The sequence below is a fragment of the Caloenas nicobarica genome, chromosome 6, assembly GCF_036013445.1.
Source record: "Caloenas nicobarica isolate bCalNic1 chromosome 6, bCalNic1.hap1, whole genome shotgun sequence".
Lineage (NCBI taxonomy): Eukaryota > Metazoa > Chordata > Aves > Columbiformes > Columbidae > Caloenas > Caloenas nicobarica.
This window is the reverse complement of record NC_088250.1, coordinates 40677965-40691237: the sequence shown is the minus strand read 5'-3', so window position 1 is coordinate 40691237 and position 13273 is coordinate 40677965. Positions and strand designations below refer to the sequence as shown.

General features: G+C 41.1%; 1 protein-coding gene across 1 annotated transcript in view; it reads left to right on the top strand.

The window, feature by feature from the left end:
* The first annotated feature begins 10043 nt into the window (after window positions 1-10043).
* The window catches only part of NEB (nebulin), a 117162-nt gene continuing 113932 nt past the window's right edge, over window positions 10044-13273 (top strand). The window contains exons 1-2 of the mRNA XM_065637779.1: window positions 10044-10196; window positions 11544-11608. Coding sequence (XP_065493851.1) covers window positions 11576-11608 — 33 coding nt within the window. The 5' untranslated portion in view covers window positions 10044-10196; window positions 11544-11575. The remainder of the gene's footprint in view (window positions 10197-11543; window positions 11609-13273) is intronic.

Below are 13273 nucleotides of genomic sequence, written 5' to 3'. Positions count from 1 at the left end.
GCGCCAGGGGAGGTTGAGGTTGGATCTGGGGGACAATTTCTTCCCCAAAGGGCTGTGGGGCATTGGAACAGGCTGCCCAGGGCAGTGCTGGAGTCACCATCCCTGGAGGGGTTGGACAGACGGACATGAGGTTCTCAGGGACATGGGGCAGTGCCAGGGCTGGGTTATGGTTGGACTCGATGACCTTGAGGGTCTTTTCCAACCAAAATGATTCTGTGATTCTAACCCTATGCCTGTGTTAGATCATTACACTTAATTTTCAGATTGTCCCGTGAATGACTGCATTAAACCATCCCGTCCTTCAATAACCCCAACGATCATACACTGAGACTGTGCTCAGGTGTAGCAAGATCTGTCACAAGACATTCCCAAATTCGAGATAAGTTGTCTCGAATCAAATCAGCGTGTCCCAGCAGCACCGATGCCAACGTGCCCTGCAGTGACACGTCTTGTTGCCGCTGGTTACAAGGCAGCAGCCCGGTAGCTGCGGGGCCGGTTGATTTGCTGAAGGCCACCGTGCTCAGGACACCTTTGCCATGGCCAGGGTCATTCCGCAGCTGTTTCTGTCCATCCGCCATCATTATGTTGCTTTATAAAAAGAGCCATGAAGTCACCAGTAGTTTAGCCTCCCGTGGAATCATTTTCAAGGAAATGAGCTGAAAGTCTGCCAGACTCATTGAAATGGAAGCTATTTAAGAAATAAAGTTTTCCCCCACCTTGCTCCCTTAATTATGGAGAAAAAAAATGCATCAAGAAGCCGGAGTCATTTTTGACAGGTGAATGAGGCAAGGTTAAAAGATCAGTACACGAGAATAAGTGAGACCGTGTGATACCCGGTGCTGAAAGTGCTGTGTAATGGAAGGGTGGAATAAATGGAAGGGTGGAGAAAATAAATAATTTCAGTTTTATAATTTGTATGTTCCTGGGGTTTTTGTTCTGTCTTTGTGCTGAGTTACTCAGGTGAGGTCACATCACCAAGGGAGCATCAGCGGGAGGACTCCAGTTTGCAGAAGTTTCTGTTCGCTCATGAGCTCCTGCCCATTCTCCCGCTGAGGATGCTGCTCTTGGGACAGAATGGCACGACGCTACGTGAGTTACAGGACATTATTTAGGATGGTGTTGTTCCTTATTGCAATTTAACGTTGCTTCAGTCGCTGCAGTAATGAAGTAGTTATCTTATTGTCTAGTGCCACTGCAGAGCTGAGCGATAGAGGCACCAGCAGATTCCTTCTGGCTGGTTAGTGCTGTTAATAATAGTGCAGAAAAGAATTTCTCATGGTAGCTGTTGTGTTAATGACCTTTGTTTTGTTAATGACCTTTCACAGAACCTCCTGCCTCTGGGAACTGCTTCTGCAAAGTATTACTGGCCACAACTAGCGAGTGGTCTTAATATTTTATGGACTACTGCAGATTGTATTTCAGGATATGAGATACCATTCCAGCAATGTCAGTTCGGAACGCGAAGCATGTTGCAGTCTTTCCCCCGTGTTTTACATTGGAGGTGTTGGTAACCGTTCATATAAATACGTTGCATTTAAATGAGCAGAGTAAAAGAGAGAAGTTCCAAAAAATAGCTCCTAGATGCAGGTTACAGTTCACTAAAGTCTTAACACTGAAATTTAGACGTGTGCACTTTAGCTCATTCCCTAGTCAGCACCTTTCAGGTCAGGAAGAATATGGACATATGTTTTATATTGCTGGGAAGATTTTGTTATTATGGTATTTCTTGAGTATACTTATTGAGCTTTGATCTAAATCTTTACCTTATTTTGTAGCAGCTTTTGTGATCTCGCCCTTGGATGATTCTTTTGGCAGCCTGTGTCTCCTCTGAGTAGCATCTTTGCTTTTGAATTTACTGTGGGAACTGGTTTGCAACATAGGGGAGTCGAGGGGCTCAGAGAGAGAGGGGTGAAGTGACACCACGTTACCAGAAGCTTTGCAGATGAACCCTGCATGAATTTGAAACCCCTTGGAATGGCGAGAAGCCATAAGGGAGATTGATAGTAGCACTTTTCTTCTTTTTCCCGAGGAAAAAAAAATGTTATAAGGACTGTTATCTCAGTCACACCTTTCTATTCATAGTTTGTTCCCTTTTTGGAAGAAAGCACATCCTTGGTGAAAAAAAGGTATGAGGACCTAAGAACTAAATATTTGATTTATTCCTTCTGTTCACACATGGGACATGAACACCTTTCAGTAACGTCAGTGCAATTGTTGAACTGAAAAAGGCAGCGGAGCTGATTTCAGAATGATAGGACTGATCTCGGGTTTTGCAGAAGGGAAAGAGCATGTTCAGCCCTGGCCCTTCATCCCCAGGGATCTACGGCAGCAAACGCCTTGACGTTAGCACTGTGTTTATCCATCCAATTCTCTGCTGCTCTTGGGGTGATGTGGAAAGTTGGCAATGCTGCTCAAAGCCACATGGAACTTTCCTGCTGCCAAGCTTTGTTAGAAATAATAGACCGAATGTGAAGACTTAATACACGATCTGAATGTGGACTGGGATATAAATGAATGTACCTGCGTGACTGCAAAGCATCTCTGTCCCTGCAAGAGCTTTCCCTCTGCAACTGCCTGCTGGGTGTCTGTGGCTCTAAATTACAGATAAATCTGCTTATAAGAGAACATCTGCCACGCACACTATTGTTTCTGTAAGCTAATGATTTGCAACAATAGCAGTAATAATGAAAAGTTTGTCAAAAGGTAAAAGATCGGTGTTAGCTTTATTGCATAGTAGTGAGGCAGAGGCTTGTCCTAAGAGACAAGTGTTGGAGACGGGATGGAAACTGAAATTCTGGCTGACGGTCACGTCTTTTCACTGGCATTTACAGCTGATCTTTGTTCCTCTGTTCTATTTATAAGATAAATAAACTTTTGTATTTTTAGAAGGAAGAAGAAAATATTTGAAAAGAACCTCCCCTTCTTTTCCTAGTTTATGCGGACTTTGATATTCTGAAAACTAGAAATTCTGTGTTACAAATGGAAGAGTTGGGTGCTGTGTCCGGGCTTACCCCACAGGCTCACATTGGAAAAATCTGATCAATACAATCAGAGCAGGGTTTGTATTCTTGAAGGAATCTTCCTTCGCGGTATCTTCTTTCTGCTCAGCGTCCATGTGAAAAACCCTGTTGCTGTCTTGGGAACATTAGTAGGAGAGATAAATTGGGTTGTTTGACATCACCTTGTTGATCAATGTTTTCTTTTAAGAGTCTCGAAGGACCTAAGTAAAGAACAGTGGAGGCCGTGACAGATGCTGCCGGGTGAGGAGAATGACCCTTCGTGCCAATGCCCAGATCCACTTGGAAAACCAAACACAAAACAAGGCTGATGCTGACTGCTGATTATGTGTAAATATCTTGTGGCAATATATGGTATCTTTTACACTGTGATTTTATATCTTCAGTGGTTTTTTGTTTGTTTTTAAATCTTATACTAATTTTTAAGTTGGAGAGTTAGGCCGAGATGCACTTGTTCATCTGATTTCTCATTGCTTCATGACGTCTCATCATGAAAAAAATAACAGATATTTGGCATTTGTTCGTGTTCTTTTCAGTTGGGTGTGTCTGAGTTTTTTATCCCCCTTTGAATCCTCTCTTGATTCAGTGTTTAACATGTTGGACCAAGTGAGATTTGCATGAATGGACAAAGAAAGCAAATATTCTGTGTGAGGACAGCAGCCGATCTATGGTTTTGAGGAGACATATACTATAGAATACCTGCAGCAAGCAAACAACATGTCCCTGTGCATGTGTTTCCTTGTGAGCTGAAATCATATTCTCCCTGAAGAAGTTCGGGGTGGTGATTTTGAATGTGCGTTATACACATGTGAGATGAGGAGCGCAGTGAAACACCTCGGTGATTTTGGTTTCATACCAATATTCTTTTTTCCCCCTTCCAGCAAAGTCTTTCTGACTCACGGCCGTGTACTCGGTGGTTGGTTTACATACCAAACAGCTACTGGTCTGTGCTACTACTCACCCTGTATTAACCTGTCAGTATCAAAAAATAAACATGAAAATAAGACACCGTAGATGATTTACTCATGGCATTTTGATTGCATTGCCTCTAAGTATATTATTTGTTATGATCTAATATTTTCTATTAATACTTTGAGAAAGAGGGTAAGCAGCACCAAAGCAAAAAGTGAAGTGCATCTTGTCAGAACATGGATCCTTTCCTAAAAAAATGCATTCGTATGGTACTTATTTTAAAAAATGTTTGCAAATACTTGTCTCAGTTGGCTGAATAACCTAATAAGAAAATTTATCTGTGGTGTAAGAAAATGTCTTTATTACTTTTACAAGTACATAGCCATCAATTCTAGCATTTGCGATTCCAGAGAACAGGATCAAGGGAAGCTGCTTTTTTCAGGTGGTGGTGTTGGTTTGTGTTTGTTGGTTGGTTTGGGTTTTTTTTGCTTGTGGGTTTGTTTTGTTTGTTTGTTAATATATTTCCAGTGAGTTAATCAGTCAGGTGTTAATGAACTAGTAAACCATTCATCATTAGATGCTGCCTTGCCTCCTGTGTTCAGGAATCATCACAAAACAGTGAGTCTGTGACACTGTCAGGTTCTCAAATGCCTGAGAGCTTTGGGCCATGGGGACACGGAGCTGGTGGTTCAGGCTCGGCCGATCATCACGGCTCTAGATGGTTTTATACCCCGTGGGCAGGGGTTTGGCACTGACGGTTCAGTCCTGGGGCTGGATGGCTGCTCTGCACCAGTGTCAGTGTCCCTCAGGAATTATTATGGATTATCTGTAGTTTAAACAGTTAAATTTGCTGTCAGACGGAAATTTTCACTCTGAAGACAAGACACAATCACTGGCAATGTGTGTGCTCCCAGCTTGCGCCAAGTAGAAGAAAAAAGGATGACTTCATGTACTGCTGGCTGTCATATCATAAACGCAGCTCTCAAATATACATATATATATTTATATAAATCTAAGGCAATCACTTGCATTTGTCTAACCAAGACCTTCATATTTTTCAGTAAATTTTTTTTCCCCACTCGCCACAATATTTCTATACATTGGGCTAAAACGTGCTGACCCCACGGCAGCGGATCCTCCCGTTACAGCATCCTTAGGTAAGCTGTCCCACGGCTCAGCCTGGCTGGGTGCTGCTGCGGATGCTGGCACCAGATAAGGTACTTCTGGAACAATCTCTTTTCTCATAGCCACCTTTGTCAACAACACATCAAAATCCTCTTCATTTGGGGCTTTTATCAGAGTTTGAACAGTCAGGCTTCTACTCATGCCTCACCGTTCCATATGCTAATACATCTTGGTAGTTTCTAAACAATTACAGGAGGTGTTTGCACATCTGTCTGCAGTATAGACTGCATGCGAATTGTTTAAAAAGAGAAACGCATTGGTACATTTCATATCCTCATCTGTCAATTCTGTACCGGCAGTTTATGAAGAGAAAGCTTAGTTGGACCATTAAAAAATGCACAAGTCCAACTTACTTGTGGAAGCTTTTCTTTTCTTGGATATAGCTGAAGTCCTTGCGATGTGGCTTTTGTATTCTTCTAAAATGATATGCCATGATAATTAGAGAAAAATATAAGGCAAATACTGTGAAATACTTTTATTCCTAGGAAAACATGCCTTTCCCTTTGCTTGCATGCTTAAAACCATGGCTTAGTTATGAGGCTGCGTGACAGTTAGAGAAATTGCAGGGATGTGTGGCATGTATTCCAAGTGCAGGTATTTCTTTGCTCAGTCCGGGCTCCGCTGCCAGATTCAATACTGAGCTCCTGAAAGAGCTTTCCTCAGGTGTTTCTAACACGGTAGCAAGTCAAATCCAGTGAGGTTCCCTAAACTGGGAGAATGGTCCTTTAGCTATTTCAGTCCTGGTATCGACCGGTTCCTTTGCACCCCCCTTCATCATCAAGTCCAGCTGGGATGTAGAAACCATGTACAGTTGAGCCTGTATGGGGTCTCAATCTGATAAATAAATAAAAATACAAGCTAATGGTCTGCTAGAACGTTCGTGCAGCCATTAGCACCTTTAAATTGTGCTGGCACTGGCAGCACATTTGTTACACTTGTGTCTTGGTGTCATTATCACAGCTTGTGATGGGTCACGGCTCCTTTGCCACCTGCTTGCGAAGGCACAATAAATTTGGGATAAAACTGAGCCCTTGTAGGAGCAGCCTGGTGAGGGACAGCCCTTCCCTAAAGCCCTTTTTCTCTTCCTTTTTCATTATTAATGGGGTTTCACATTTTCTGCACCTGTTTCCTCTAATTTTTGGGTGAGTGCAAACACAAATGTATCTTGTGGGCGCCCCAGCAGAGGCTGGGAACGGCTTATCTAACAAAAATTTCTTTATTTTTAGGGGTCTGAAGCTTGTGTTGTACTCTTCAGTTAACGCTTTCCTCCCAGACTAAATGGCTTTCGTGTTTAAGGCTTCTGGATTGTTACAGCATTTTTAAAGTTGAATATTAGTGTTGTGCAGATTGTATACATAAGCAATATACATGTTGCTTCTTACAGCCTCCAGTGCGTTTTTAGATTTTTTGATGGAGATTGCACTCTAAAGGAAAATTTTGGAAACACGATTAGCTCAGGTAAAAGCCCTGTAAATGCTGAAGTACAAGAATTTTTTCTTAATTTTCCCCAAATTTGTTGTGCAAAATCTGGTAGGCAGAAAGTAATGGTGAAAAGAATGAAAAGTAACTTAATAATGATAGTTAAAACATAGACACAATGACAGAAATAGGTATTAAAAGATGTCCTTTTTCAATGATACGATGCTTGTTAAGTGCGAGTGGTCTCCTGATGACCTCAGGAGGTTAAATAAAGCGCCCATGATGTCAGGACGTTTATCCACACAAAGGGCAAGATGCAGAGAAGCCAGTGAAATCTCTGGCACAACAGATTTCCTGGGTCATTTTCAGTCTGACAGATGCAAGGATGGATTGAAATTCAAGTCTCTTGAGTCTTGGAGTTGCCTTCTTCAAGAATTAATTGCAGTTCAATTGTATGTACTACCTGGGTTTCATGATGTGGGATCTGGCCTTGGCTTGTTAAAATTCTTCCAAAGTCTACCCTGAAATCTAGAGAGTGATGCCCTATAAAAGAAATACAAGGGAACAAATGATAAGCCAATACACAAATGTCAGTAACGAGGTGGGGGCAGGTTGTAGAAAAGTAGAATTTCTGTCTTTTGGGGGCGAGGGTGTTACAGTGTGGCTGCCCTGTGGTCCTTACATACCCATCCTTTATGTTTTATCCTCTATATTCTATCTTCTGTATTGATTGGGCTTCAGGATCAGCTTATATATTTTTCAGAGGTGGAAGACTGCAGCCTAAAATGAACTAAATGCAGGTCTAGAACAGTGAGTTTTTGTATGTGGATGCTGTGTGGGTCAGGGCAGTAAGTATACGTAGGCTGCTGTTCCATAGTTGTTGTATTATATACCTTCTAAATAAATCTAGAGAAGGTCACATGTTATTTCCTCCATTTCCCCCTGTCCCAGTAGTTGCTGTTTGGTAAGCAGGACTGGTTGAACTAAGTATTTTTTAGAAGTTAAATACAAGAAGATATTTTCTGCTTTAAACTTTTGGGCCATTTAAATGCCAACCAACATCTTCCTCTGCCTTAGTCACCTTGCACCATTCTGTCGTTTTAGTTCAAAACTGCTGAGCACGCGGGTATTTCTGTACTGTGGCTAAACCAACCCGGTCTGGTGTGCTCACCTGCGGCAGAACCGCCTTCTGTCACCGACACCAGAATTTTCCTAATGCCTCTGAAACATTTGTCCCCTAGAAAGTGAAGTTGGCGTTGTCAGAATATTCCAGCAAACAGTGCCTTGAAATCTGAGTCACAGACGCGAATTTTCAAAATAACGCAATTAAAAAAAAAAAAAAAGGAATATTAAGCATTAGTATTCCATTTACCTCATGCATGTTCTACTTCAGCCTTCAATACTTGCTGATATTTCGATGTGAATATCTATCATTGACATTTTAACAGTCCTGATAAATTGATGAGTAACAATGAGCACAGTACTTTATTTCCACAGCGAAGACCTATGGATAGACATATGTGAAGACGTGTACATGTGTTTAGATATTATATATAAATATACAAATAACAATTTATCTATATATAGGCGGGTGTGTAAAGATCCACTTATTGGTATGGGTTGTATGTAGATAAGAGCACTTCAGCAAGTGACCACTAAATTTTCACCAAAAAAACATGGTCGTGTACTTGAATAGAAATCGCAGAAAATATAGTGGGTTGTGTTTTTTTTTTTTTTCTAGTTCTAAACAAAAATGAAGCTCTAAGTGACAGATTAAACAGAGTTGTTCATGAGATTTGGAGCTAAGAGTATATCATGAAGGGAGAGATTGTTTGCAGGAACGTGCAAGAGAACGGCACAGAAAATGTCATCGCGTTTGAAAACGCTTGCTAATTTTGTCGGAATAACCATCAGGACAAAGGAATACAAGCTGCTGTTGATCTAGTAAACCTGATTCAAATCAGGTGATTGGAACGAGCCATAATAATATCCAGTATTGTAGCGGTGACTATGGGGGAATGCCATTTACAGGAAAAGGAAAGTACAACTGTTAAGACTGAAAATGAGGCCACAAACCCAGACTTGCTCAAAACAAACAAACAAAAAACCCAACCAACCAAACAAAATCCCCCAAAACCAAACCAAACCCCCAAACCAAGTAGGGGGATGATGAGTCACTGGTGATGGTGCTAATTTTGACATCAGCAGAGACTTGAGCTGGAAACAACAAAAATAAATTACATATTTAGTACAAAAAATAGGCCCCTCACTCCATAAAGGTTTGTCAGCGCTGCTGTAGATGTCACATTGTACATTCCACCGAAAAGCCGCACTTTGGAGAAAAGTGCCTGTGAGTTATTTCTGGAGCACACACACGGGAGCTGGGCTGGAGCAGAAGGTTAAGCTGACGTTGCTCTCGGGAGGCTCCACCAACACGCTGGATTAATTTCTGGACATCTTCAAAAGATGGTAAGAAACTGAAGGACTTTAAAATAAACAGAAATCAGATCAGAAGGGGAAGGATTGCCTAGTAAAGCAAAATACCAAGTAATTGAAAGCACATAGCTTGCCTAAAGGAGAAAGGGAAGGATCCACAGCTCTGTGCAGAGTATAAAATACTTGGCAGTAGTGAATGAGATATGATATTTCATCTGGATATAAATATTAACTTCTGGAAAGAGTTAAGGAACAAGAAGATGTTTCTCAAGGGCTCCTGACAATCATTTATTGAATTATGTGATATAGGATATGAAAAGAGACCATTGGTGGCAATGGATTTTAAACACACCTTGAAGAGCTAAAGCTGCTCCTATAATGCGAGTTGACTGGATGACCTAAGAGGTCGCTTCTGTTATCATCATTGTGGTTCTGCTCCATACATCATATAATTCTTGATCTTCCAGAATACTTTGTGCATTAGAATTACTCCTCTATTGCTTAATCTGTTCATTGTGTATTGTTAATGTTTCTTCACCAGGCGTAGTGGCTGTTAATTGGGTTTCTTGCAAGCTTTTCCTTGCAAATAATCAGTTTTCACATATTTCTGGGAACATGTGTTCAGCTATGCAACATTTCAGAAGAAGTGAAGAAACTATTGACACAGAGTTTGCACCACGTTAAGCTGATCAAGCACTTGAGGGATACTTAAGGGATGAAATTAAAGAAAGACTTATACCAGTAATTTAGCTTGAAGTCCAGACTCCTCTCTCCTTTCTCTGAAGCTCAGAGATGCTTGACTTTGGGTAGTTTTGATTCACGTGCAATATAGGAATGAAATGTCTCTGTCAATTCAAATTCATTATTATTATAATTTCTAAAAGGAGAAAATGTGCACGTTTTCCCCATTTGAGCGCCCCCTTGGATTTGCCAGGGGGATCCATTTCAGCAGAGACTCGCAGAAGTTCAGCCGAGCTGGGGTGTGTTTTGGGTTTCCTCGGGAGCACAGAAGCGCCCGGCTCCCTTTTCCTTCATCGTGCTGAAGAACAGGTGTCCCCTCCGGGGTCACCAAGTCTATTTAGGGCTGAAACCCGAGCGGGCGGGAGCCAGACTGGCTGTACTGGGCACACACGGGATCGGGAGCCAGCACGCCCGGCTCCGCTCTCACTGCTCTGGAGGGGCGGCTGGACAGGCTTTGCTCCTGAGGATATTTACTGCATGTTGCTGGTAAGAACATTTTTAATCGCATTTGACTTGTTTTCCTTAGAACGGGATCTTGAGCTGGTACCTGATTCTGGTTTTTGGGAGCAGTGGTTGTGCCTTGCCCGTGTAGGTCAGGTTTTCTGCCTGGCTGACTAGATGAAATCACAGCAAGAGGGAAGGACCTGGAATTGTGATTTGGAAGCATAACCAGAGGTTATAATAGTGACAGTTTGTATAGATTATGTCCTTATATGCAATCCCTGCTTCTTGGGTTTCTTCACAAACCTTGGCCTACTTTTTGACACAACACACCACTTATTAATTGGGTTATTCTTTATTTTAATAGTTAACATTCTGGTTTAACAAATCAGGGGGGTTTTTTGGTATTTTTTCTCAACACTTTGGAACTAAAAAGGGACAGTGTTCCATGTTCCTATATTTAACTTGCATTACTAGACTCCACTTGCCTCAGAAGGAATTGCAGTTTAGCCAGCTAAACAAAACCAGCCCGTCCTTCGGTGGGATTAACTTACACGGCAAATATCTTTGGACTCAGGAACAGCTGTTCCAAAGCCTCATCCCCTACCAACATTAGAAACAGGGCTGCAGTCTCTGGTGGAAAACTGTAGCTTTGCCTCATAGCAAAATCATTGTGTTAATTTATTCATTTAAAGGTTTTGACAGTAATCTGTACTTTGTAATTCAGCCAACTAGTATAGATTTTTGTATTGTCCAGGTCTGAAGAAACGGAGAAAAAAGCCAAAAGAAGTAAAAAACAAAAACAAAACCCAAAGCATCTGTATAGGCTAATGCAGGAAGGACAGAAATTGCCTCATTAACCTAAGGCCACTTAAAAAATATTTACAATATTTTCCTAAATTATGTTTTTACTTGTGAAGGGATATAGTAGAATATGAAGATAAAGCACCCATTCAAACAGGAGCTTGAATAATGTAATGAAATAGAATACTCACAGAGAAAATAAAACTTCTTCAAATAATTTTGTTGTAATGAAAAAAATCAAATCATACTTCAAGAAATCTCTTCCTCTATTTTTTTTTATTTTTATTGAATTCTGGTATTGAAGTTACAACCACCAGAATAAAATATTCGTCCAAAGTTTTAATTTGTATCACTATGTTTGAAACTTAATCCAATGCTTTCCCAGAATAGTCCGGAACAAAGTGATGCCAGACCCCAGCTTTAGCTCTCTCTGTTGTTCATGTTCTTTCACTAATTTACCAACAACAGTGTAATAATCTGACTAACCATGACCCCAGGCGCTTTATGAACTTGACAAGTAGCTTTTCATAGTACTTTCTGTCTTGGGCTAACACTGTATATTCACGTTTTCATCTCCTGCGTGACCAGTGAGTGGGGGAGAGGCAGAAGATACCCTCAAAATGGAGGAAGAAGAATATGAAGAAGTTGTGGAGGTAAGAAGAAAATCTGAGTAGAAATATTTGTTTCCTGCCTTGTGAAAGAATATATTAATCACTTCAATGTGACATTGCTCATGCGCACAGATAGTTGTTTGCTGTCTGCTCTCTGAAAATTAAGGTATGATTAGACATCTATTAAATGGTTTTATCAGTAAACAACAACAACAAAAGTTGCTCTTGGTGGAACAAAGTCCTGTGGTTCCTGTCATAGTTGCTCTATTTAAATAAGGATTGTAACCATCCCACACCCGCATGGCGAGCTTTGGTGATTACTCTTCTGCATAATTATAGATGCAGCGGGCCATGTCTTTTCCCTCCGGCTCGCCCTCTGTCACCCAACCCACGCTAGAGGCGATGACTTTGGGAGCCGCTCTCTGGCCTCTCGTCTGTAACCCCAAGTACCATCATCCAGCTGAGCCGCAGGAGCTGCAGAGAGGGAGCAAGACTTAAACCTGTACATGTCCGTGGAGTTGCATCAGAGATTAATTGCCCATAGGTCATTTAAATTCACGGTTATATGCCTAATTATTTAGTCCCAGCAATTTGATTAAAAGAATCCCCAGGAACTGGGGAACCTATGGCCAGTGCCTTTGGAATATTGACTTTGCTATTGAAAGAGTATACGAGGTTAACAAACAGTGGGGTCTACCTGTTGCATTTTCACTATTCTGAAATGAAATTACATGTTATGAAATACATGAGTGATTATAATAATTTGGTCGGTGTTTGTGGAAAAGGAGACAGTACAAATGTAGACAACCCAAACTCATCATCTCTACACTATATTCTGTGGATTTCAGGCACTGAGCCCCGACTGCCGACTTTGTACATTTCAGATAGCGAATGAAGTGAAGTCAAAAGCTTTCCTGCTTGAATTAGTTAAATGTGTTTCGGAAAATTAGCATTGCCATTCATAAAGTCCATTTTAAAGACATTGTACTACCTAGTAACAAAGACACCAGTCCTTATATATGTGTTTCCTATTACCAGGTTACTTGTAGTTGCCTTTATGCTTCCTGAGCACGATGTGTTCTCGGTAACAAAATGCATATTTATTTGCTGTCAATGTTTGTTTGTTGCTGCTGTAATTATGGTAGGTGGGATTTTTTTGTCTACACAGCTGTTTCACTCTGTTTTTAATTTTCAATGACCACCTTCCTGTAACCACATCCTTAGGACAGACCAAGATGGTGTTGCTTTAGTGTCTCCCCTCAATATATTAATAGTGAGAAGTTAAATAAAACAGGAACAATAGCATCTAGTACAATTTTAAGGCATCTTAAGCCTTTCCAGAGTTTTCTTAACTACAATTCCACTTCCACATGCATCACGTATTTTAAACCCATGAGTTCCATCAGAAATTAATGCTCTGAAAGAGTATGAAATTATGGCTGAATAATAAATAGCTGAGGAAACGCTGAGGATTTTAAGGTACTATTTTTAATTTTTCTGGAGTTATTAGCCTGCACTGGACATTTTTGATGTGCAAAAGACCCCACAGTGAGGCAAACCTTTGCTACTGAGTTACTCGAGGCTTTGTGGAAGGTGGGTGAAACACAGGGCCAGCGAGCAGGATTTGCCTCAAAACTGCCCAGTTTGAGACAGCTTGAAAAATACGGGCTATAGTTACGTGTACCCAACCTCAGGGAACAACTCTGG